This window comes from Canis lupus, chromosome 26 (assembly GCF_011100685.1).
Source record: "Canis lupus familiaris isolate Mischka breed German Shepherd chromosome 26, alternate assembly UU_Cfam_GSD_1.0, whole genome shotgun sequence".
Taxonomy (NCBI): Eukaryota; Metazoa; Chordata; class Mammalia; order Carnivora; family Canidae; genus Canis; species Canis lupus.
The window spans coordinates 15,074,979-15,097,809 of NC_049247.1; the positions used below are offsets into that span (position 1 = coordinate 15,074,979).

At 41.5% G+C, this 22,831-nt stretch overlaps 1 protein-coding gene across 1 annotated transcript in view; it reads left to right on the top strand.

The window, feature by feature from the left end:
- Positions 1 to 15,194, top strand: part of SUDS3 (SDS3 homolog, SIN3A corepressor complex component) — a 32,706-nt gene extending 17,512 nt beyond the window's left edge. The window contains exons 8-12 of the mRNA XM_038575268.1: positions 1,164 to 1,225; positions 1,387 to 1,408; positions 2,705 to 2,810; positions 9,090 to 9,174; positions 11,902 to 15,194. Of these exons, the coding sequence (XP_038431196.1) occupies positions 1,164 to 1,225; positions 1,387 to 1,408; positions 2,705 to 2,810; positions 9,090 to 9,174; positions 11,902 to 12,000 (374 nt within the window). The 3' untranslated portion in view covers positions 12,001 to 15,194. The remainder of the gene's footprint in view (positions 1 to 1,163; positions 1,226 to 1,386; positions 1,409 to 2,704; positions 2,811 to 9,089; positions 9,175 to 11,901) is intronic.
- Positions 15,195 to 22,831: the final 7,637 nt, after the last annotated feature.

Below are 22,831 nucleotides of genomic sequence, written 5' to 3' on the forward strand. Positions count from 1 at the left end.
TATCCATTTGCATCAAACTTTAATCGTTTTTTTTTTCTTGAGATTATTGAATCCTTTGCTTATCTGTTTGCTAGAATATACATGGCCATTGTCCTACAGAAATTGAATGTGATTGGCAAGCATGTGTATTTATCCCTGGGCTAGGGAATAGCCTTTTTTTCTTTCAAAGATTTATTTATTAGGGTGTGCACACACAGGAGGGAAAGAGAGTAAGGGAGAGAGAATCCCAAGTAGGCTCCATGCTAAGCACAGAGCCCAGTGTGGGGCTCAAACTCATGACTCTGAGAGATCTGAGATCAGACCTGAGTCTGAACCAAGAGTCAAGCTCTTAACCCCCTGAGCCACCCAAGCACCTGGGAATGGCCATTTTATTATCGAGTCCCCAATTGTTACTATTTCTAGTGGAAGGAATTTGTAGAGAGCAGTTATTTGGAAAGGTACTTTGTGTTGAAAATTCAACCTGTTTTTAACATCTGGAGATTCAAGGGCGACCTCAGATTTCACATGCTTTAATTTTTCTACCTGTAAAATGAGGTCAAAGATTTTGTACCTCTATTATCTATATCCTGTAAACAGTAGAACTCAAGTTGTTATGTTAAAGCAAATGAGATTTCAGTCACATAAAAAAGCCCTTTAATCATAAAAATAGAGGAGTGGGAAGAGGGCACACACGGCAAAGGTCTGTTTCTGTTCTCTTGAGAAGAGGACATTTATATAAAATGATTCAGTTGTCTGCCGCCGAAAAAGGGCTTAACTTCAGATTCCTTTGTCTTCACAACTGAGGGTTTAAGTTATTGGAGGAAGAATAAGCCCACATCTGTGTGGCTTGCACACATATGTGCAAGTCTTCAGATCTTTGAAACAAAAGCACTTCATAAATCAAGAAGGAAGTTCTCCTTGTATTGTGTCCTGTGCTCTCATTCTTGAAGTTACAAACAACTTAGAGGCCTTTGAAAGAAATTTGTGAGTTCTTTTACGTACCTGGGCACTACAAGCATGTGCTTCTACATTGAGTAGAACCAGCAACTTGTGAGGGGCAAAAGGTTGTAGAAGCAGCATCTGGCAGAGTCACTCCGTAAATCCTAAAATCCTGGTACTGTGCTGTTGATTTCTGCTTGCTCAAAACCCATGCTTCTTGGACACATTCCTTTAACTCTCAACACCCCAGCTAAACTATTTGTTAACAGATGAACAGATCATGGAGGATCTGAGAACATTGAATAAGGTACAGTCTGATTTTCTGATTTATTTGACAGCTTAGGTTTGATTGATAGGTCTCTGCGCTGTCATTCACGTGTTACTTGTTAAATCGTTTTGATACCTATTGATACCTTTCGTTGCATCTGAAATGATCTGCTCTAAGATTTCTTGTTGTTTTTCCTACAGCTTAAGTCACCCAAGAGACCAGGTAAGTGCACAGTGTTGCTGGCATTTGTGCAGTCTCTTTTATCATGTTGTGGGGGAAGCATGCTTATACCTGACAGGGAATTGTTGCAGTTTTCAAAAATAAAATGTTCATCATTTGCCTCAGAGTAGTCATTGTGAAAACTGAAGGGAACCTTATGTGCCCCCCCACCCCCCGTTTTGGTAAAAGTTTCCTTCTGTGTAGGCATCAGGCATAAGATTTAAGTACACCCCCGTTTGTGGAAATGAAACCTGAAGGATTTTTCAGTATTACTTGCTTTGTGGACTTGAGTGCTAAGCACTGCTGTTCAGTGGCTTTTCATGTCCTGAGTCTGCTGAGGGACTGACAGTCCTAGCTTACAGAAGGGGCCAGCCCAGTATTCGAGGTGGTTCCTTCCAGAGTGGCACTCAAGTGCTAGGCTGCAAAATAGAATTCTGGAGGCAAGGCATTGTTATGGTTTAAGCACCATGATTACTCACATGTCTATCCACTCACCAAGTCTTGTGGAAGGAAACAAGATTTTTTTTTTCTTCTTCTCTAAGCAGTTTGCTTCTGAGAGCCACTGTGGTCCACAGAGAGGTTCTGTGTTTCTGAAGGCATGATGGGGAGGGGATTATGTGACTGTGAATTTAGATCCTTTGACACTGTATTAGCTCATAACTACAAGCCTGCTCTGTCTAGTAATAAATAGATCTAGAAATGACTTTAGTTTTAAATTTTTATTGTATTTTATTGTATTGTATTTTGTTTATTTAGTTTTATTTTATTTATTTTATTTTATTTTAATTTATTTATTTTGGATTTTACTTATTTATTCATGAAAGCCAGAGAGAGAGAGAGAGAGAGAGGGGCAGAGACACAGGCAGAGGGAGAAGCAGGCTGCATGCAGGGACCCCGAAGTGGGACTTGATCCTAGACCCCAGGATTATGCCCTGGGCCGAAGGCAGATGCTGAACTGCTGAGCCACCCAGGTGTTTTAAAATTTTAAAAAGATATTCCTAATTGCTGCCTCTTTGGGCTTCTGATGGACACTTGGGTAAATCACAGCCTGCCTGCATCCCCGGTTTCTTCTCTGTGCAGTGAGGTTAATCTTTGCCTTGCCTACCTCACAGGGTTGCTTTGAGGAGCAAGTTAGATATAATATACAAGAATTTTGTTGAATTCTCATTTTTATACCCCTGAGGACTTAGCAATCCTGATTATTACCACTTTTTAATGGCATTGCAGTTAAAGCATGTTAGCAGTTGGACCACATTCTTGTTACATGCTTAGTCATTGAAATATCTTTGGTTCCTCCAGCATCCCCATCCTCTCCTGAACACTTGCCTGCCACACCGGCAGAGTCTCCAGCCCAGAGATTTGAAGCTCGGATAGAAGACGGGAAGCTGTACTATGATAAAAGATGGTATGTTATAAACACAAGATTATTCGTTAAGAGTCTCAAAAGAACCCCTTGGAAAGAGGGCTGCGGCTTGTTCTCATTGTTTCTGAGCATGGCTGCCGCATAGCTTATGTAGTACTGAAGCAGAATAACATTTAAAAGTACATCAGGACTGGGGAGGCTGGCTGGCTTAGGCAGTGGAGCAAGTGACTGTTGATCTCAGAGTCATGAGTTTGAGCCCCATGTTGGGGCTCAAAAAAAAATTTTTTTTTTTTCAGGAGTCATTTGATTGATACTGCTCATTTGATCTCTGAAGGCAGTGCTTCCCAAAAATGTGTTCTGATGGGAGCTGTCCTTTTTCTCTGTGCCACTGGCATCAGACTAGAATTTGCTGGCATCCATTCTTTAGTGGTGCCCTGTAGACGGAGGCCAGGGTTTATGTCCCTCTCTGCCTTTTCTTAACTCTGCCCTTGTGCACTAAAATTAATAGCTGTTCTGTGGAAAAAAAGATTTTGTGGTCATGTGAGTCTGGGGGATGACCATGTTAATTAAATTAAATGCGTTTCTTCACTGTAGGTGCCCTTTGGGTTCTCTGATACACTTGTGCGCGCCGTGAATTTCTGAGATGTTAACAGGTATTACTGATTTGATCCAGGTTACCCTTTTTGTATGCATCATCCTATTATAGGAGTGTTATGAGAAACATACTTGGGGGAATTGAATCCTAAAATGTTACCAGTTTATATTAAAAATAGTTTTTTTAACTGCTTTTTGTGTATTATTATTTCATAGCTACATGTGAATATAAGGTATGTTACATTACTTTTTTTAATATGCCAGAAATACTTGTGAATAAAGACAGTTTAAAAGCTTGAGACCACCAGTGTTTCCATCAGGAGGAAATTGTAAAGCAATATGAGAGGGTTTACAAACTCATTCACTTATTCAACAAACATTACTATCGGCTCTGTAGCTAGGGATTGTGCTAGGTGTTAAGCCACTCCAGGTCTTACTACCTTGTCACAGCTCTTTAATTCTGATATATCACTTTATTCATTGTCCATATGCAGATATACTCACTTTAAGTCATGGTAGACACATATTTGCATTCTGAATTTCCACTTGTTTGTTTGGAAAATGTTTATCTGGTGTTATTTTATGCTCTGTAATGATCATTTATGACGGCTATCATTTATAATGATCTTTTGAGTTTCAGTATGTTAACCCAAAGTTCTAAACTTAGAGTAATGATTATTTTGAGTTGTTTGAGCTTTGTTAAAGAAGAAAAACCCCAAGATTGTTAGTTGATTACCTTAAAATAATACACTTCTGAAGTTGGCAGAAGTGCTTAGAAATCTAGTCCTCTAGTCATGCCTGAACTAAATCTATCTCCCAAAATATTAGGTTACAGTGAATTTTTTACCTGGTAAATGCTGAAGGCCGCCTCTGTTCTGGGAGCCTGATCTGAGTGACTTCTGCCCCTCTATTTGGTTTTCTTCAAAGAGGCCAGTTAGTGTATCCTAAAATTGCTTATCAGAACGTATCGCCACTGGGTGGCAGGCCCTAACAGCTCATCACACTGAGGGGCACAGTAAGATGAAAAATGTTTCTAATAATGAAAACCAAATAACCTTTAAAGATCAAGCCCGCACATAACAGCCGTCTTCAAAAATGATGAGATTTATCACTAACATTTTTACGGATCTATGAGTCTTAAAGCTATGTGATATTTCAAATGATGTTCATTTTGTAATTGCGTTGCTTCAGATCTTTCTAAGGCTTAATTTTCAGACTTTATGAGACGTGAGGGTGAAAATGCAGTAAGGTAAAGTTCTTGTTTTTCTAAAGAAGGGATACATGGTGTCTGATGTTTCATAACATAAACAGAGTGGTTGCATTTGTTGTGCTAGACCTCCTAAGCATTTTGAATGAATTTCACTGTCTTTCTCATAGGGGCTGCAGAATTTTTTTTTTTTTTTTTTTTTTTTTGAAATTTTTAAAAGAAGGTCTCTCGGAGCGTTTTCCTTTTTCAGTGAATTTAAAGTTGCTTATTGTTGAATATGGAGACTCTTGATTTTTCATCTGTTCTGTGTTTTTTCTTTTGGCCTTGGCAGTCAGAGTTGATGACATATTTGTGGGAAGCTGGGTCTCCTTTCCCTGCTACATTTGGAAGGTGTTCATGGGGGTCTCGGTGAGCACTGACTAGTGCATAGCTGGCCTCATCTCTCAGCAGGCTGAACCTGATATTTGGCCTTTGTGCCCTTTCAGTTGGGAGGCTTTCATTCTTCCTCTTTTTTCACTAGTCATGGCCTGTGGCTAAACAGGCAAGTGAACCGATTTATGCTCGTTCCAGGGGTATGGAGTATTTTGGTGCAATGTTATTTCTGGCAAAACATGTTTCATTGAGTTTTAAATGACTTCAGCAAACTGAGTATGATTCAGGCTTCCCATCTTGGCATGAACACTTATCAAGCTACATTTCATTTTGAAAGATAAGCATCTTCACTTTGCCTTGTTCTGGTAGTGCTTTTAAGGCATTTTATGTCCTGCTGTAAGTTTTCCTCACATTTTGATTTGGACTGATGACCCTTCTTAGAAAGTACCATGAAAGTAGCTGATATTTTAAAATAACTAACTGATGGTGCTGGTGGACTGGTTTATTTCTCACTTTAAATGTGGGGCAGCTAATGTGAATCAGGGATGAAGTCCCCTGCTTCCTCCAGCCATCAACTGACAGACTATTAAGGCGGTGAATATTTACAACTGGCATTGGGACTCAGGTTCCAGAGTTGTAACATAGTATTCATTTTTTTGGGGAAATGAAACGTTAATATCAGGATTCCCAGTAGGATATAAAATTAAATTAATTCTACCCCCCTCCTTTTTGACCCACCTTTTGGAGAAATTGCTTTCTTCTATAATAGTAGTGTTGATTCTAGTTCATTGGATTTAATAGTAGAAGCAAAGCTCTAAGAGCTCATTTGTTGGGATTCCCAGGTCAGGATTTCCATTAGTAATAAAGCAATAAAATCGATTTGACTTTTGGGGCTTGTTCTCTGAGGCTATTGAAAATATTTTTTTTCATCTCAGATAAGTTGCAGCTTGTAAAATGGGTTAATTGGCAAAAAGGTGATAATGTACATTTTTATTAATTAGCTCCATTGTTGCTGCTTTTTAACAGTTTTTATGTCTATTTATTTTGAATTCTTTCCCTCTCTTTTATTAGTCTTTAGAAATTAAAAAGTAAATTTGTATGGTAAGGTTGTCATAGAATTTTTAGTTTCATCTTGAAAATATGAATGCTAATTGCTAAAGGTTTTTTTCTTCTAGGGAATTCGGATAATTGAATAGATTTGATATCTAGGGATAATGGTTCTCCAAGACTGTTGTATAGTGTGAGACTCTGGTTCAGGAAGATCTGGGAATCTGTTGGCTTGGAAGTCTTGGAAGTGGGTTGCTTTGGGAACTCCACAGCTCTGCTGTGGAGCAGATGGTGACCAATGGTGGACATTCAAGTCGCCACCATTTGGTGACCCCAAAGCAGGCAGATTTGGGAGGTGGCCAGATACTCAAGTCCCAGACCACTTCTTGGGGGGGTAGTGTGAGGGTAATAGATCGATCTCATTGTTTACTTCCGGTATTCATATAAAAGCCAATCATAGGTGTTGGGGTTTGGGTTCTACACACATCTGAAGGAAAATGAAGCACATCTCATGAGAATTGTTTGACTAGCCTCCCAGAGTTAGCTGTTGTCCTTAACAGACATTAAGATGTTAATTGTATCATCAAGTTTTGTTTTTACCCGTCTTTGTTATTTAGGTATTTTCTAGAACCATGACTTATTTAATTTTTAATATGAGTAGTATCTGTTTATTTCAGTAAAAAGAAAGCCATGGAATAAAAAGAACACCATTCTTAATATACACTTTTTATTTCTATAAAGTTGTAATACACGTTTTATTATGCATCTTAGCTATATAACTTTACCCAGTTTTTTGTATGTATGATACACAGGTGACATGCATTTTTCTTTTCTTTTCTTTTTTTTTTTTTTTAATAAGCACAGGAAGGTAATGGACATAGATTCCTCTCCCCCTCCACATAGCAGTATATTGAGCATGTTTCCACACTAGTAACATACTCCTTCACTTCACTGTGACCTTTCTTTATTAAAGTATTTAGAAAACAGTATCAGAATGACTTGAGGCCAGGTGCATGTTGTTTTGTGTTTATTTCTTTAATAACTCACAATCCCCATAGAATAACTGTGAATGCTCTCCCGCTCTGTATTTTTATTTTAACCATCACTCGAGATGTTACTATTTACATAGGAGAGTTGGCTTAGATGGAGGAGGGAAACTGGAGGTTTTGAGTCATGCTGTGAACTAATTCAGCCTTGTCTCACGCACTGTATACTTCAGGCCTTGTGGATATTACATATTTAGCATAATGAAGGTCCCCTGACCCAGTTTACCAACTGATCTCTGGCCAAAAGCAACTTTAAAGCTGAGTCTAAACCAATCTTGCTGTTCTAATTGCATTTATGATTCGATTTCTTTTAACAGTGTTTTCAGGAAGTAAATTGAGTTGGAAACCTGAGTTTTCAGCTCCTAAGTAACAAGTTGAAGAGTACTTAGAACCTAGATTGGAAAAAGCTCATTTTGGAAGTGAAGTATATCTCTTACCGTGATATCCGGGCAATAGATTATTTCATTAAACCAGCAAAACAGTGTGCCTTTTTCCCCCACAGAAATAATGATAAAATGCCGTGCTTTCCTGGGAGATGCATTTTGGTAGAATTTACGTGAGTTAGTGAGTCTGTTGAGCCAGATCTGTGCAGCCAGAATTAACCAGAGGTTATGTTCTTGACTGACTGGGGTTGGCCCCGGCCAGGGCTGCCAGCCATAGCTCAGCTGATATTTCCAACTTTTGCAATCCAGCAGCTGCTCCTTCATCCTGTGGCAGCTGCTATCTCATTTGGGCTTTGGCCCTGGCTTCCTCACTTTCATCCTTGGCCTTATCCATGAACTTGTAGAAGTTGAAGGTGATCCTGTGCTACAGGCCAAGAGGGATAGCTACCAGAGCTGAAATGGAGTGTCTGTCTGGTCTGCTCCATGCAAGGCAGCTCTCCTGACTAACCGGGCCAAATCAGATCCCTGTGGTACACCCTGACACTCAGAACTTCGCCTGGTTAGTACTTACCAGGTGGGATTACTCCGTATTCTTCACAGCTACTGGATTTGAAGCTGTGTGATAGCAGGGACCTGTTCACTATCCACCACCAACCTCCAACATACTCAGTGGTGTGGTACACAATAAGTGATGAATGAGCATTTGTTGAATGAGTGACCATAGTAAGAATTGAATTTGGCCTACCTTCTTGTGGATGACCTATTTGGATGCATTGAAAATAAATAATCAGTTGTTCAGACCCTTCTATTTATTTTGTCCATCCAGCTGTCTTTAGTGTTTTGGGAATGGGCGGAAAGCAGCAACAGGTTTTATTTGAAAAATTATAATATACTTTTTGATTAAATTGGGTATATAGTCCAAGTAGAAAGTAAATATAAGTTAGCTTTCCAGACTTTCCTCCACTTCCTTTTTCCCCTCTGCAGAAGGACCAGGGAATATGTTTTAGATTTAGGAGAAGATTAGGAGGCCATGTGATCTAATCAAAGGATGGAGGCCTTCAAATTAAACCTGAAATCCAGAATTTTCCTCAAATGTAAACTAAGACTCTTGTTTTATTTATCTTTTTTAAAAAAAGATTTTATTTATTTGAGAGAGAGAGAGGGAGAAGCAGACTCCCTGCTGAGTGCAAAGCCATGCAGGACTCAATTCCAGACTCCAGGAGCATGACCTGAGTCAAAGGCAGATGCTTAACCAACTGAGCCACCCAGCTGCCCCGAGATTCTTTTAATTATATTTTGGGTGTTTTTCTTTCTTTTTTAAAATTTGTGCCTTCAACGGTACTGTACTACTGACTTAAAGTTTGTTAAAAGTATAGCCCTTATGTGAATGTGAAGTGTTCTTTTTACCAAAAAAAAAAAAATATATATATATATAATATATTATATATATATTATATATATATATAATGATGAAGTGGGAAGGAGAAGACTTTGGGAGCAGTTGGATATGTTCGTGGTAGTGATGATTTCACGGGTGTGTATACTTATTCCCAGACTCGTTGAGTTATAAACAGTAAATCTGTATGGCTTTTTTTTTTTTTTTTTTTACATGTCAGTCTTACCTTGATAAAATGGCTAAAAATATAAATAAACTGTTTCTTGTTTTTGACAGGTACCACAAGAGCCAGGCCATCTATTTAGAGTCAAAGGACAACCAGAAACTGAGCTGTGTGATCAGCTCTGTTGGAGCCAATGAGGTAGGGACTGAACTCCCTCCCCCCTCAGGAGAGCACAGTGTGACCAACCTGCAGTGCAGGTGCCACCACAGAAGTACAGGAATTGTGTGTTATATGTGGGTTAGGATCTAAGTAAGCACTTCCTGGCAGAAATTGCATGTAGATAAAAGGATCCCTGAAAATCCCTTACTTTCCTTGATTACCAACATAACGTGGATTTGTATATTCCTAATGGTACTGGTGAGCTCCACATACAGTAATTGAGTTGGGAGCCACTTAGACTACAGGAAAGAATAGAACGCGAGTCTGTGCGATCTCTATGTGTTCCAAGTCCTGCTGCTTTGTAAGGTAACTGTGTACCAACAATGGAACTTGCTTGTGGAGCGTACTCCATCTATGTTCTTTCTCTAGAGCTTTCATGTCTATTAAGAGATTTGTTTTATGCTTTGAGGTTTTAACCTGGCACAGGGTCTGGCACATAGTAAGTGCTCAGTAAATGGATGTTGGCCTGATCTGAGCTACACACTCCTCCTTGCCTGCTGTCTTTATGATCTGACACGTCCTGTTGTGCCTCTCAATGGTGAGCTGCCAGGCTCTTGCTCCCCTGGTATTGGTTTCCTTGGGTCTCTCCTGTAGGCTAGAGACTGGTTCTAAGTCAGTTCAGAGGGGTTATGCTCAAGGATGGGATGACTGGCGAGTGAGTTCTCTGGCCCTTCATTAGGGGGATGTCAGCAATGTGTAACTTGTATTGTTAGTAGTTTTTTAAAAGTTTTTAAAACTTTAATAGCTCAATTGGCTTGATCTTTTATCAGTCCACAAAATGTCTGCAAAGAAATTGATTTTTATGTGCCTACCCTCTATAACTTATTCGTGTCAGTGCACAGGAAATGTAATGAAACTGGATTATGAAATAACTTAAGCTTCTTCCATTCTCCTAGCTTCCGGAATTGAAAATGCCCTCAAATGTGACTAGTTTGCAAAATGATTGTTTCCTCAGAAGTTAGGGAGAGCCTCCCAGATGAATGAACATCTTTTCTCTCTGGGCTTGGGGGTAGGGGGTGTCTGTGAGTCATCCAAGTCAGAACATGGGATCTGATGGAGAGACCTGCTGTTTGTCAGCAAGAGGTGTTGTGACTTCACAGCAGAGTCCTTGTGCCCGGCTATGTGGCCCTCCTAGGACCCAAGCCTAACATCAGAACCAGTGTCTCATCTTCCCCATGACACCTCAAGATTTTTCAGGAAAAGAGAAAATGCAAGTTACATTTTTTTCTCTCTCTGTTGAAGATTGTCATCCTTTGACATAATAGAGTGTCAAAGAGGTCTGACAAGAAAATGATGACACTGAGCCCTGTCACCTGGAGGGAGGAAGCCTCAGTGCATCAGAGGCTTGCAACAGAGGGAAACATTTCTCACTTCTCGGAAGTATTCTGGCTGATTATTCAGGTCACTTCCTAAGTGACCCTGGAGCTAGTTGGCCTAGGCATAACTTGACTCCAGGCACATTTGTTGAGTGGATCTGTGCTTGGTGGTGAGCCCCCGCAAACACACATCAGCCCTTTGTGGGGTCATTTTTTGACGTAAAGTGCTTCTGCAAGGTCCTTAGAGGCTCAGCTTCCTGTGAGGCCTTTAACTTTATTTTCAAACCGGTGTATTTGACTTTAAAGTCTCTTGCCAAATAATCACATCAAAGGAAATGAGACTGAGGACACGCTTAAAACCTGAGAGCTGAACGGGGGAGGGAGAAGATAGTTTGTTCTGTAGACTTGTACTTGCATATGTGGGCGAGACGTGGAACTTAATCCAGCTTTTGGCCCCATCTGATGGCATTTTAACCAAAGGGATGAGGAACAGGTGAGAAGAAGAGTCAGCTGATTAGTAGACAAGAGAAAGCAAAGGGTTTTGAGAGCAGACACCAGGATTCACACTGGATGGGTTTGACCTGCCCTTCCTTTTCTATAAAATGGGGTGAGGATCTTACTTTTATAGGGTTCTTCTGAAGATGAAAAAGCTCAGGTGTATCAGGTGACTGAGGAGGTGGCTTTCTTCCCAGTCCTGGCCACAGGGATGACAGTGCCCTTGTCTGCTCTGGCGGTCACCCTGCTGCCAAGAGTTCATTTTCCATTCTATGCACGAATGCATCTGCCCTGTGAAATGTCAGACCTCTGATACTATCTGTGGGAAAAGGATATGGTTAGGAGGGAAGGGCTGTCTTAAGCTAATTTAGCCTTCTGATGATCCTAATTGGGCCTTAACTCAACTCATGGGGTTTTTCTTTTTTTCCTTGTTATTTTTTAGTTTTTCTGCCATGACTGGTAGCCTTGATTGCCAGGAACCCAGAGGAGTGAAAAACTGTAATATAGAAGTCCCTTGGGGCAAGGAAAATATTTCCAAATTTGATTGAAAGTTTATATTCATGAATATATGTATTTTGAATGTTGATAATGCTGTAATCAAACCAAATCAAAAAAAAGTCCTTAAGATCAAGGCAAAAATAGAACCTGAGATCACTGTGCTTTACATTTTCTTAATGAGAGGTGTGAGCAAGGGAGAAAAAAGGAGAAAGGAGGTCCTAGGGTGATGTTTGACTCTGCGCTAGAGGTTTCCTGGAGGGGGAAACCTGCTGGGAAGAGGTTGCCAGTTTTCCGCCCACACCTCACTCGTGCAGATATTTTGATGCTCTGAAAGATTCACTACTCAGAATTCACTCTTGGACCCTCTCATCTTGTTCCCTCTCCTTCTCCCCTGCAGATCTGGGTGAGGAAGACCAGTGACAGCACCAAGATGAGGATCTACTTGGGCCAGCTTCAGCGCGGGCTCTTTGTGATCCGCCGGAGGTCAGCGGCTTGACTTTCTACAGTGTTCTTCTTCCCTTGACCATTTTTCTGGAGTGGTTTTTGGTTTTGTTTTCTTCCAAATAGAAAGTTTTTAACTCGGGAATTGCTCCTTGGCCTTGGAAAACAGGGAGAGCTGTTGTGGATTCTGCAAGGCGCTTTTGGTGGCAGCCACTCCAGTGTTTGCATTACTCCTTCCTGCCTCGACCTCTTCCAGCCGGCAGTCACCACGAACTTTTATTTTTGGGAGTGTTGCGAGTTCGATTTACTAATTTCTTTGTTTTTTTGCTTATACTTTGCCTTTTTATTTTATTTTTTTTAAAGCCTCCTTTGAGTTTAAAGGGACATCTTTTTTTTTTTTTTTTTGGTCTTTAGGTCTTTCTACCAGGAAGGGATATACTTTGCATTGCATTTTCATGGTTTGAATCTGATTAGTGGATCACGTAGCTCTTTCCCTTGTCGAGCCCAATTCACTGTTTCTCCAGAAGCTTGGGGCAGAGGTCCTAGCAGAAGGAGATTAATTCTCCTGGCTCTCAGCTTTCTCTGAGAAATAAATGCCTTGTGTAACATCTGGCGTATGCCATCCATTCCACTGGCTGAGTGACAGAAAAATTTGCCTGGGTGGCTACGTGTGCTGAAGTAATGGGGTTGGGGGAGGGGGTGTCTCATGCTCCTCAAGTACTGAAGGTACTGCAGTGTAAATGTTACTTAATGTGAGTATTTGATTCAGGCACATTTGATCTAGCCTGAACCAGAACAAATAGTCATTTCAGAAGTTTTTATTTCTAATTCACTTCCGTTCTTTGCTCCTAAGGAGATGAAGTGGTACCTGGTGGCGTGGGTGCATTGCCTGGGTTGTCTCTTGTAGGTGGGGAGGGAGGATGATAGGGCAGTTGTCAGTGATCTAGAGACTCTCATAACTCCACTCACACTCTTGTTGCTGATGCTGTTACTGCACACGGACTGTCTTGAGCCCGTGGAGCCTGGTTGTCAGTGCCCCCAGCCTCCCAGGAGTCTGGCCCAGGCTGAAGACAAAGGAAAGCTCTGCTGTGGCTGCCACTAACCGAAGGAGTCCTGGTGAAACAGCTTCCCCACTCTCCCTGCCTCCTGCCCCTCATTCCCAGCACTGGAGAAATGATTTGCTGGCAGATGGAGTTTTCTGTATTGTAGCTGCCACCTTAGGATATTTAGAGAATTTGGGGTTAGAGCAACTGTTAGCACTTCTGTGGGTAGTCAGTAGACCTTACACTTTCTAGGAAATATTTGTATGCCGTACCCTCGGACTCCGGTGATTCTCTCCGTGTTGTCTCTTAATGTATACACCCCAAAGCAAGTTGGGGGGTACATGATGAGAAGCGAATCACCTTCCTCTAAGTCCTGGCTTCAACAGAGACCAAACCTTACTGACTCAGAGTAAAGACTTGTACAGATTGGTTTTTAATTTATAACCCATTTGTTGTTTTTTCCTCTCTCTCTTTTTTCTGGTGTTGGAGTCTCCTTTAGAGAACAGGGTAAATGATGCTTGTTTATTTAGAGTTGCCTGGATGTTCTGTGCTTCTCCTCTGCCCGCAGCCCCCATTATGATTACTGGAGTGAACCAAGTCCACAGTAAACAGGGCCTTCATCTTTCATTTCTTCTTGATAGCCTTTGCTCCAAGAGAGGGCCTCTGTCACTTGAATTGTCACTGTGGTGTGTGTAACATCCCATCATAGGTGGCTGTCTGTCTGTTCTCTACTAGTGCCCTGCAATGGAAATTTATTTAGATACAGCATGTGTGGTCATCTAAGTTGTTTTTTGGATGATTGTCTTACTGGCTTCCTAGCAGTACACCAAAGTTTGTTGTTGTTATTATTTTTAGAAAGGCTTGTGTTGATAACTACTGGGGATTTAAGCATCAAAGCAACAAGTTGCCTTTTTTTCTCGCCTTCTCTGGTAGCACCTTTGTGCTCTTGTGAAGTAACTATTCATCTGAAGACCAGGGTATGGGCAAGTTGGACTCTTCTATAAATTTTAGGGTGATGAGGTCATGCTCCGGCCTCAGCCACATCACTGCCTTCTGCTTCTCAATATCCTCACAATCCGTAATCAAGACTGTGGGAATGAGGGCAAGTGGGAAGTAGACTTGTGACACAGCATAGTAAATTGTACTCTTAATCCCAGAAGGTTGAGTTTTTTCATCACTGCAGAGATGAGCTGAGCAGTTCAGCCCCTTGGACAGGCCCCTGTGGTGATCAGGGGTGGTCGAGCCCCCTTGTTAGGAGTTGGAGGTGCTTTTGTGATGGGCAAAACCAGACTGAATTCCTGATACCACCTGCATTCCCAGATTCAAACTGTTTCTTGCAAATAATACTTTGATAAAGGTTGGTCTAGACAGCTTTTAGGAAGAACCTGTATATGTGTGAATCTGGTCAAGAACCTGCACTTGTGTTATTTTGATCAAGAACCTCTATGTGTGTTTTGTTTGAGGCACTTGCCTCAGTATTACACACTGTGTTTGCTGTGGATGTATCCCAATATTTATTTTACCTCTGCTTGGGGGTTTGTGTTGCCTTCCCCACCCTCTGACTCCTCTTCCAAAGCCAGTGTCCTCTTGAACAATTTCCAGATTTTCGTAGCCATACCAAAGCTAGGATGTTTTCATTCATTTGAATACCAGTATTTATGGATATCTAACTACCTAACTTAATTTTTTTTTAAACTTTGAACTGGGGCCAGTGTAAGATCCCAGAGGCTGATCTGCAAATGAAGCTACTTGTATTTGTGTGTGAGACCCTGTGTTCAGGATTGGGTGACTTTTCTAAGAGAAATATTGGGGATGGGTTGGGGTTGGTTGCATTTTTTTTTTTCTTAACCTAACTTGGGGGTGGGGGGAAATCCTATTTTTTACAGTTTTTTTGTTTTTGTTTTTCTATTAACATTTCCTTTTAAGGCCTTGAATTTTTACTAAATTTCCTCCTGACTTAAAAATCTTCTAATCTGGGAAGTTGAAATCTCGGTACTTAATGTTACACCAATTTTTCCAAAGAGTTCAAACCACTTTAATACCAGTACATGGTAAAAATTTGCAGCCATTTCAAGCAGCTGGTGGGCTTTTTATATATCATCATTAACTGGTATCATTAAATGTTCTGAGAGGTGAATGTAAAATGTAAAAAGTATAGGGTTGTTTTTTTTTTTTTAATAACAATAAACTTTCAAAGAGAAAACCAGCATGTAGTCTGTGTTATATCCATTGACTTGATAAATGATTGAAATTTATTTTATGTTCCTCCTCCGCCCCTCCCCCCAGTGATTGTGGAGAAAGGAAATCGGGAAAGAGGGAGGGATATGCTAGATATTTGTTTGTTATGAAGAGTAAGATATGGAATGATGTCAAAGACAAGCTCTCAGTTTTGTAAAGAGCAGTCTAGGAGTGTTGACCCATAAATGTGGTGTATTCTCTCCTTGTTGGAGATGATAAAACAATCTCATTAAAAACTGAGTCAATAAAATTGACCTTAGATAGGGAAAACCTTCAGGTAGACTCTTGTGATTGAGGAGGATGTTGTCATTTGGTACTCTAGTGCAATATTTCTCAATTTTACTGGTATTTCTACAGCTCCCTGGTGACTAGATCGAGGTGGCTGCTGGCTGCCACAGGTGATTGACCTGGAGTGCTCACGACCCAAGTGTGGCATGCCATCAGGAAGGGCTGCTCTGTGCTTTGGGTATTGGAAAAAGGCAGTGGCTATTTTTAACATTTTTTATTGTAACATACCGTTTGTACAGAAAAGAGCGCAAATCTTCATTGTAGCAGTTGAGTTTCTTCAAAGTGAATGCGTCCACATAACCTAGTCCACATAGACTAGAAAAGAGTACAGCCAGCACTCACAGCCCTGAGCAGACTTTCTTCAGCTTGCTGCTACTCAAAGGGTAATGGTTAGCCTGACCGGTTTTCTGTATTTTAATCACCTTAATCTTCAAGCTCTTGAGCTGCTGGGTTCTTCATAGTTGTTTTGAAGAGCCAAGTGCCTGGTGGAGGCTAGGGTCCAGCCAAGGATGTTAGAGGATGGGGATGTGGCGAAATGGGGGAGGTGAAAACCCTCCAGGTTACTCCTGTTCCCTCCCACTTGTCGCCAAGGCCAGTGGGACTTGCCCTTGATGTGAATATCCACCTTCACTTGAGTTCTTTGTATATGTCAGGCACTATACTAAACCCCTTCAGGGCAGGTGTTCTCTCACTTAGCCCTTGTAATGATCTGAGTACTAATACTCACAACATATTTTTTAATGTAATTTGTTTATATATGCTACATTGTTGATATATTCATTAACCTAGTCAGTCTGAGACTTAATTCTCCTGTCAAACCCAGAGCTCAGCACTGTCCCTTTTCGTAGTAAGCGCTCAGTAAATGTTGTCCAATAACGTTAGTGTAAAATGATGTGCAGAGACAGGCAGACTGGTGAATAATAAGAACGCCAGCCCTAGGTGCTGTGCCCTTCACTGTGTCTCATCGAAGCGTCATAACAACCCCGGAGAAAAGACACTGTTGTTACTACCAGTTTTCAGAGGAGGAAACACATTCCTTTAGTCCCAGGAGATGGTTCAGTAATTTCTTCAAGGTCACACGCTGAGTTGCAGAGTCCCAGATCTTTCAGATTCCAAGCCAGGGTTCCTAACCACTGCACTGTGCAGTCAGTCTGTTCCTAGTTCCCTTTGTTAAAATTACATTCAGCATTTCCACCTTTCTCCAGCCCTTCCCTGGGAATTTGTTTTTATCTGCTCTCACCTCTTACACACAAGAGTTAGCAGATTTTAGAGGCAAAAACACTATTATTTTCTAGGACCCTTTCCCCTGCGGAATAACTCCAGGCTTCTCCCTTGGTAATCGAGCTGAGAGAGCCACAGTTACTAGCCAAGAGGTTGCTTTCCTCTGTTAACAGCATGGGTAGGAGTGTCAGAGTTCTAAAAACAAGGAACCATTTAGAATGTAAAGACTGAGTAGTCTTGATGGAGCCGACTTTATCTAATAAGCAACATGAGAGCCTTTGGAGGAAAACATGTGTCTTCCCCTCCCCCACTCCCCACCAGATCACTTTCTTCCTGCTTGTCCTTTTTATTTTTTTAAAAGATTTTATTTATTCATGAGAGACATGGAGAGGAGGAGAGACATAGGCAGAGGGAGAAGCAGGCTTCCCACAGGAAGCCTGATGTGGGACTTGATCCCCAGACCCAGGATCATACCCTGAGCCAAAGGCAGCTGCCCAACCACTGAGCTACCCAGGTGTCCCCTGCTTGCCTTTCTTGTCACCTCTGAAGTAAGAGGAGGAGGAGCCGTTGAACTGATTTCTAAAAATGTAGACAGCAGGACATCCTACATCTGGCTGCTCTCTGGATGTTAGTGGACGTTGTCATGTCATGTCCTGCTAGTAGAGTCACTGAATGAAAGAGCACACCAGTTCAATGTCACCTGCTTTAAACTGCCTGCTCAGCTCAACCAACAAACCGCATAACAACCAAACCCAGGGTTTGAGTATTTGGAGAGAGGCAGGAACGAATGCAATTTCTGGTCTCTTTGACTAGTGTTAGAGATGGCCCAAATCCATCTTCTGTAAAGCTGAGCACCTTTCCTGCTTTTAAAAGGAATATAGTAGATGGAATGCACTAGAAATGTGGGTACCAGCTTACTCTCTTTGGACATAATGACATGGTGAGAAATATATTAGCTTTAGGAATTTTAGTTTTTACCAGAGTAGATATTTTTGTGAATATGATTATTAAGACCAAAATATACATGTTTAGGAAGATCTCTATGGGAGCAAGGAAGATAAGATACAGCATAGGTACCTAGATACTTAATCCCTTTATCCATTTTCCCTAATCTGTGTTTGTTCAATTCCCTAAAAAATACAGATCTATAAAATAACAAAATTCACTTTACTGATACGTGTTTCTCAGAAGTTGGAGACTCAGCAGATGCTGCCCATCTGTTGGCACCATCTCTGCCTGCTGATGGTGTGAATGGGTGTGGGGTCATAGTAGGCAATATTTCGGAGCCTTCTAGGAAAGCACTACCAATGGGGGATAAACAGGTACTGAAGGTAGGACGACAGTGGCTAGGTTGGCAAGTCCCTACAGATAGTCAAGAATCACTTTTATTTCAACATTTTTTTTTCCAGCATTCTTTTAATAAGTTTTTGAGTTTTTCCTGAGATGCAGTGAAGCGTAGTAGCAGTGTGGCAAAGCAGAGGCTTTGGAATCAGTATTTGAATCCAGCTTTGCTACTTAAATTAACTAGCTGCTATGTGACTTTAATCTCTCAACCTCAGTTCCCTCATCTGTTAGATACTAATATCCACCCCAGAGCATGATTTTGAGAATTCTGATATTAACGCATAGAACACTTACGCATTTTACCCATATTAATTTAATGAATCCTTATAATGACCTTGCTAGGTAGCTCCTATTATAATTCTCACTTTGTAGTTGAGGGAATCGAGAAACAGGTTAAATAACTTGTCCCAAATCTCACAGCAGGTAAATGGTGAGCCAGGATTCTGAGCCCAGTTTCTCTAGAGTCCCTGCTCTCATTCACCATACTGTGCTTTGAGGGATATGTAACACTGAGGGAGTGCCCCATCTCTGGAGACTGTCCTTTCTGTTGTTAGTGCTGCTGCCATCTATCTGTTCTCTGTCTTTGGATGCTAATCTCCCAAATTCTACAAGACTAGAATGATTTCAGGAAGCTGATTTAGTGCCAACAAACTGTGAAGGTAAACCTGCCAGCTTTGGAGACCATGCTAAGCATCCGTTCCTACAAATGGGAGTGCCCAGTGCATTGAGTTGAGAAGGATTCTGAAGCCCAAGTTGGGTAAAATGGAGGAGTGGCTTAGTCAATTAACTTTGTCTGCCATGGGCAAGGGAGCCCATTGATTTGCCATTGTTGATTTAGCTTGACCCCTTAGTTTTGAACATGAAAACAGCTGAGACCCAAAGATGGTAAATGATGTGCCTAAGTTAATATGGCTAGCTGTAGGTAGAGAGGCGATGGGTGTCCTCTATTCATAAGCCTGGCCTGGCTGCTCCTTAACTTAGGGATATTTACTTAATGCCTGTGTGCGTCAGTGTTTGGGCGCACACATCCCAATGTACCTGGGACTTTTCTGGTTTTAGCTTTGATAGTCTTGCATCCCAGCAAGTGTCTTAGACCCAGGCAAACTGAGATATTTGGTCACCCCCCCTCAGTTTCCTTCTCTGTAAAGTGGGGATGAGAATTGGCCTTTTGCCATGGAGTTGCTGATTCCATGGATTAACTGATTTCTTAACAGCTAAAGTACTCGCAAGGAGTGTTTGGGACAGTAAATCCTTAATATAAGTTGGTTTATTATTCTTGTTTTCATTATCATTGGAACAAAGGATTCCTGCCATGGAATGGATTCCTGGGGAACTACAGTGTCATCCCAAGCAAGACAGGAGACCTCAGCATGATCATCTGGTCACGTGGAGTCAATTATTTGGGATGTTTCATCTTCTACTTGAAATAGTAAATAATCACAAGCCTGAGGATTGACATAGTTCCTGCAGTCAATCCATGTGACATTTATTGAGTAGAAGTCTAGGTTCTTATGGAGGATTCAGAAGTAAAAGCATGGTTCCTTTTCTCTGGGACACTGAGGATGGACAGCCATGCTTGTCAGTGTTCCTAGTTCCACCGAATAGGGGATAGATACACTTGAGGCATAGAGAAAGTTATGGAGCAGGTGGTTAAGTGCTTCATATGCATTATCTCATTAATAGTTTGTTGTGCCCTCTGAATTTGTTGTTATACATCTGGGATTTACAGCCTGGGACACTGAGGTTTGAAACAATTAAACTTGCTCAAGTTCTCCCAGTTTGATTCCAGAGCAGGTTGATGCTGATCCAAAGTCTACATTCTCCTGAACCAAGAGTGCTTTACAGTGTCTTCTGAAAGAAAATAAAATTAAACTTGGCCTGAATGCCGAGGCAGGTTGGAGCAGGGTCCATGGCTGGGAGCAGGAATTGCACAGGGAGGAAAAGGCTGGAGTAAAAGCAGAGGTGGGGGGTGGAATGTGTCTAAAAAGTTAAATAAGAGTGTGTGTGCTCAACAATAAATCTGGATGAATGAGCTTTGAACTTTAAAATCCGTTTGCTCTATATCTCTTTGTCCTTCCACACTTTGGGTTCACCTTCCTTTCCTGTGTGTCTCCTTTTCTCCCTTCCCTGGCCCACCTTGTTCCCCCCCTCCTCCCCCTTATATATCGCCAGTGCGGTGGCTCGTGGCAGTCTTGGAGTGACGCTTTCCAATTTCACACTTACATGCTCCTGAAAGTATTCGTAAACTAACTCGTATGTAAAACCAATAAAGGGCAACAGCACACATTCCTGTTAGACAGTAATTTTGTTTGACTCCCTTTCTTCTGTTTTGATCACTCATCTTCCTGCAAACATGGTGCTTTGACCTTACCACAGGTGGAAGTTTCAGGAATCCAAGCATGGTGGAGCACCTGTCAGTACATGAGTGATAGGAATACATAAGAACTTGTGCTTATTGAGCACTTACTGTGTGCCTGCCTGCACAAGTGCCAAGTACTTTACATTATCTTTTTTTTTTAAAGATTTTTATTTATTCATGAAAGAGAGAGAGAGAGAGAGAGAGAAGGAGAGGCAGAGACACAGGCAGAGGGAGAAGCAGGCTCCCTGCAGGGAACCTGATGTGGGACTTGATCCTGGGACTCCAGGATCAGGCCCTGAGCCAAAGGCAGGTGCTAAACCACTGAGCCACCCACGGATCCCCTACGTTATCTTTTTTAACACACGCAACACCCATGTGAGGTATGTCTTGATTCCTATTTTAACAGATGAGGAAATTGAGGCTTGGAGGAGAAAAAGCTTCACCTCTGCACCATATTTATACATTTCTTCTTTTAACTTACCCCCTCCTACCATAAACTGCCCATGTGTAAAGGACGCTTAGTCATCATCTGAGCCAACCCCCTCTATGTTCCACACCTGGAAACAGACACTGAGAAGGGAAGCAACTTGCCTAAGATCACACCGTGATTAATGGTAGGGGAGAAACTAAATTCAGGTCTTGCAACCCCTTATCACAACAGTTGAGGGAAGACCCAGGCTGAGCCTGAAGGCTATGGACTTAAGATTTGGGTTTGAATTTTAGCTCCGTGGTTTTACAAGCTTTGTGATCTTAGGCAAGTCACATAACCTGTCTGAGCTCCCATCTAGAAAGTGGGGATGTTAATGACAGCCACCTCAGCAGTTCATTGTGGGGATTAAATGAGGTCCTGCAAGCTAAGCAGCCACGACAATAACCCTCCTGCTTGAAACTAGCCTGGGTCACTCTAGCGCTTTAGAGAATACATCCTCTGTTGCCAGCTGCCCATGTTAGGGGCTGTTGTAATTTCAGGAGTTGTCAGTCCCACCTGTTCCTTGTCCCAGCATGCTTTGAAGCTAAGCCTACAGCAACCTTCCAAGGGTACCCCTGCCACTAGCCAGGAACCTTGAAATTCAAGATAAGCAGATGTCCAGGCATCTGTTCTCCACCTTATTAACGCCTCACTAGAGAAGAGTTTGAAATTCTGTCCCGCACCCCCACCCCACAGGCTGTTTGAGAAACCTACTGACCTGTGAGGGAGGACAGGGACTGGGTCTTCTAGCCCCTTAATCCTCAGGGATTTGCTCGCTGTAGGCACTCTTTAAATGCTTACTGAATGAATGATTGGCTGTTGTCTCCTCATTTCTTAGTGTAGCATATTAATCTCTAAGATCAAACTAATGACATATGCAGTTAGAAATTAAAGGATTCTACAAAGTTGGCCATAAAATACAATAGTCTCTTATTTTCTGCCTCATTTCCCCTCTCAGAAGCAACCATTGCACCTTTCAGCTGATTTTTTTGGTATTTCACTTCTATCTCTGCTTATTACTAATGCTAGATATTTCAGTTCTATGCATTCTCTACTAAATTCTGGCCATGGCAGTCCTCCCCCAATATAGTTACTTCATAATTTTGATTAGGTCAATATTCAGTGTTTACATTATGACTATGTAAACGCTAGTCACAGCTGAGCCCTGTTGTAAAGTATGATTGCCTTTTTTTTTTCCTTGACAGCGTTCCCCCCCAGGAGTTAATAATTGTCTTGTATTTTGTTGTATGCTTGGTTTCCTAGGTGCTTATTAGGAATTCAATCTCAAAGCCTTCACCAAGTGTTTACATTCCCTTTAAGACACTCAGATGCGCTAGGTAGATTTCATCTACCCTGAAAAAGCTCCTCCCCCGCCCTGAGGATTTCTGACCTGGTTGCCCATTCTGGACTGGTCCCCTCCACCCCATCTGGCACATAGCTATCCCTCTGGAGTCTTCCTTTACCACCATCCTGGGTCCCCCCTTTGTCATTCTTTGGGTTTGGATCTCTCACTCATTTCCTTTGTCTTCTTTTTTTCTCTGTTTCACTCCTCCCATTTTGGCAGAATGCATCTTGCAATAACTTACCAAGCATGATTAAAAACACTTTCATTCTGCTCTCTTCATTGATGGTTTGGCTGGTATAACTACATTTTTAATTCCCAGAATTTAAGACCATTTCCAGAATTGAAAAGGCCCACAAAGCACTTAGCACTTACCTATATTTCAGCCAGCCCCTTCCTCCCTCAACCTTCGTTTTGAGAGCTTCCATGTGCTGCTAAATTCATTATTCTCAGGTTTCTCTGCTGTCAGTTTTAAGATTCAGGTTTTGTTTTAATTTGCTTTGCAGCTTCTAAAGTTTGGTTGTTTTCCTCTCCAGTGTTTTCCATTCTGGTGGGTTTAATTCTAGCTTGGAAATCATTTTC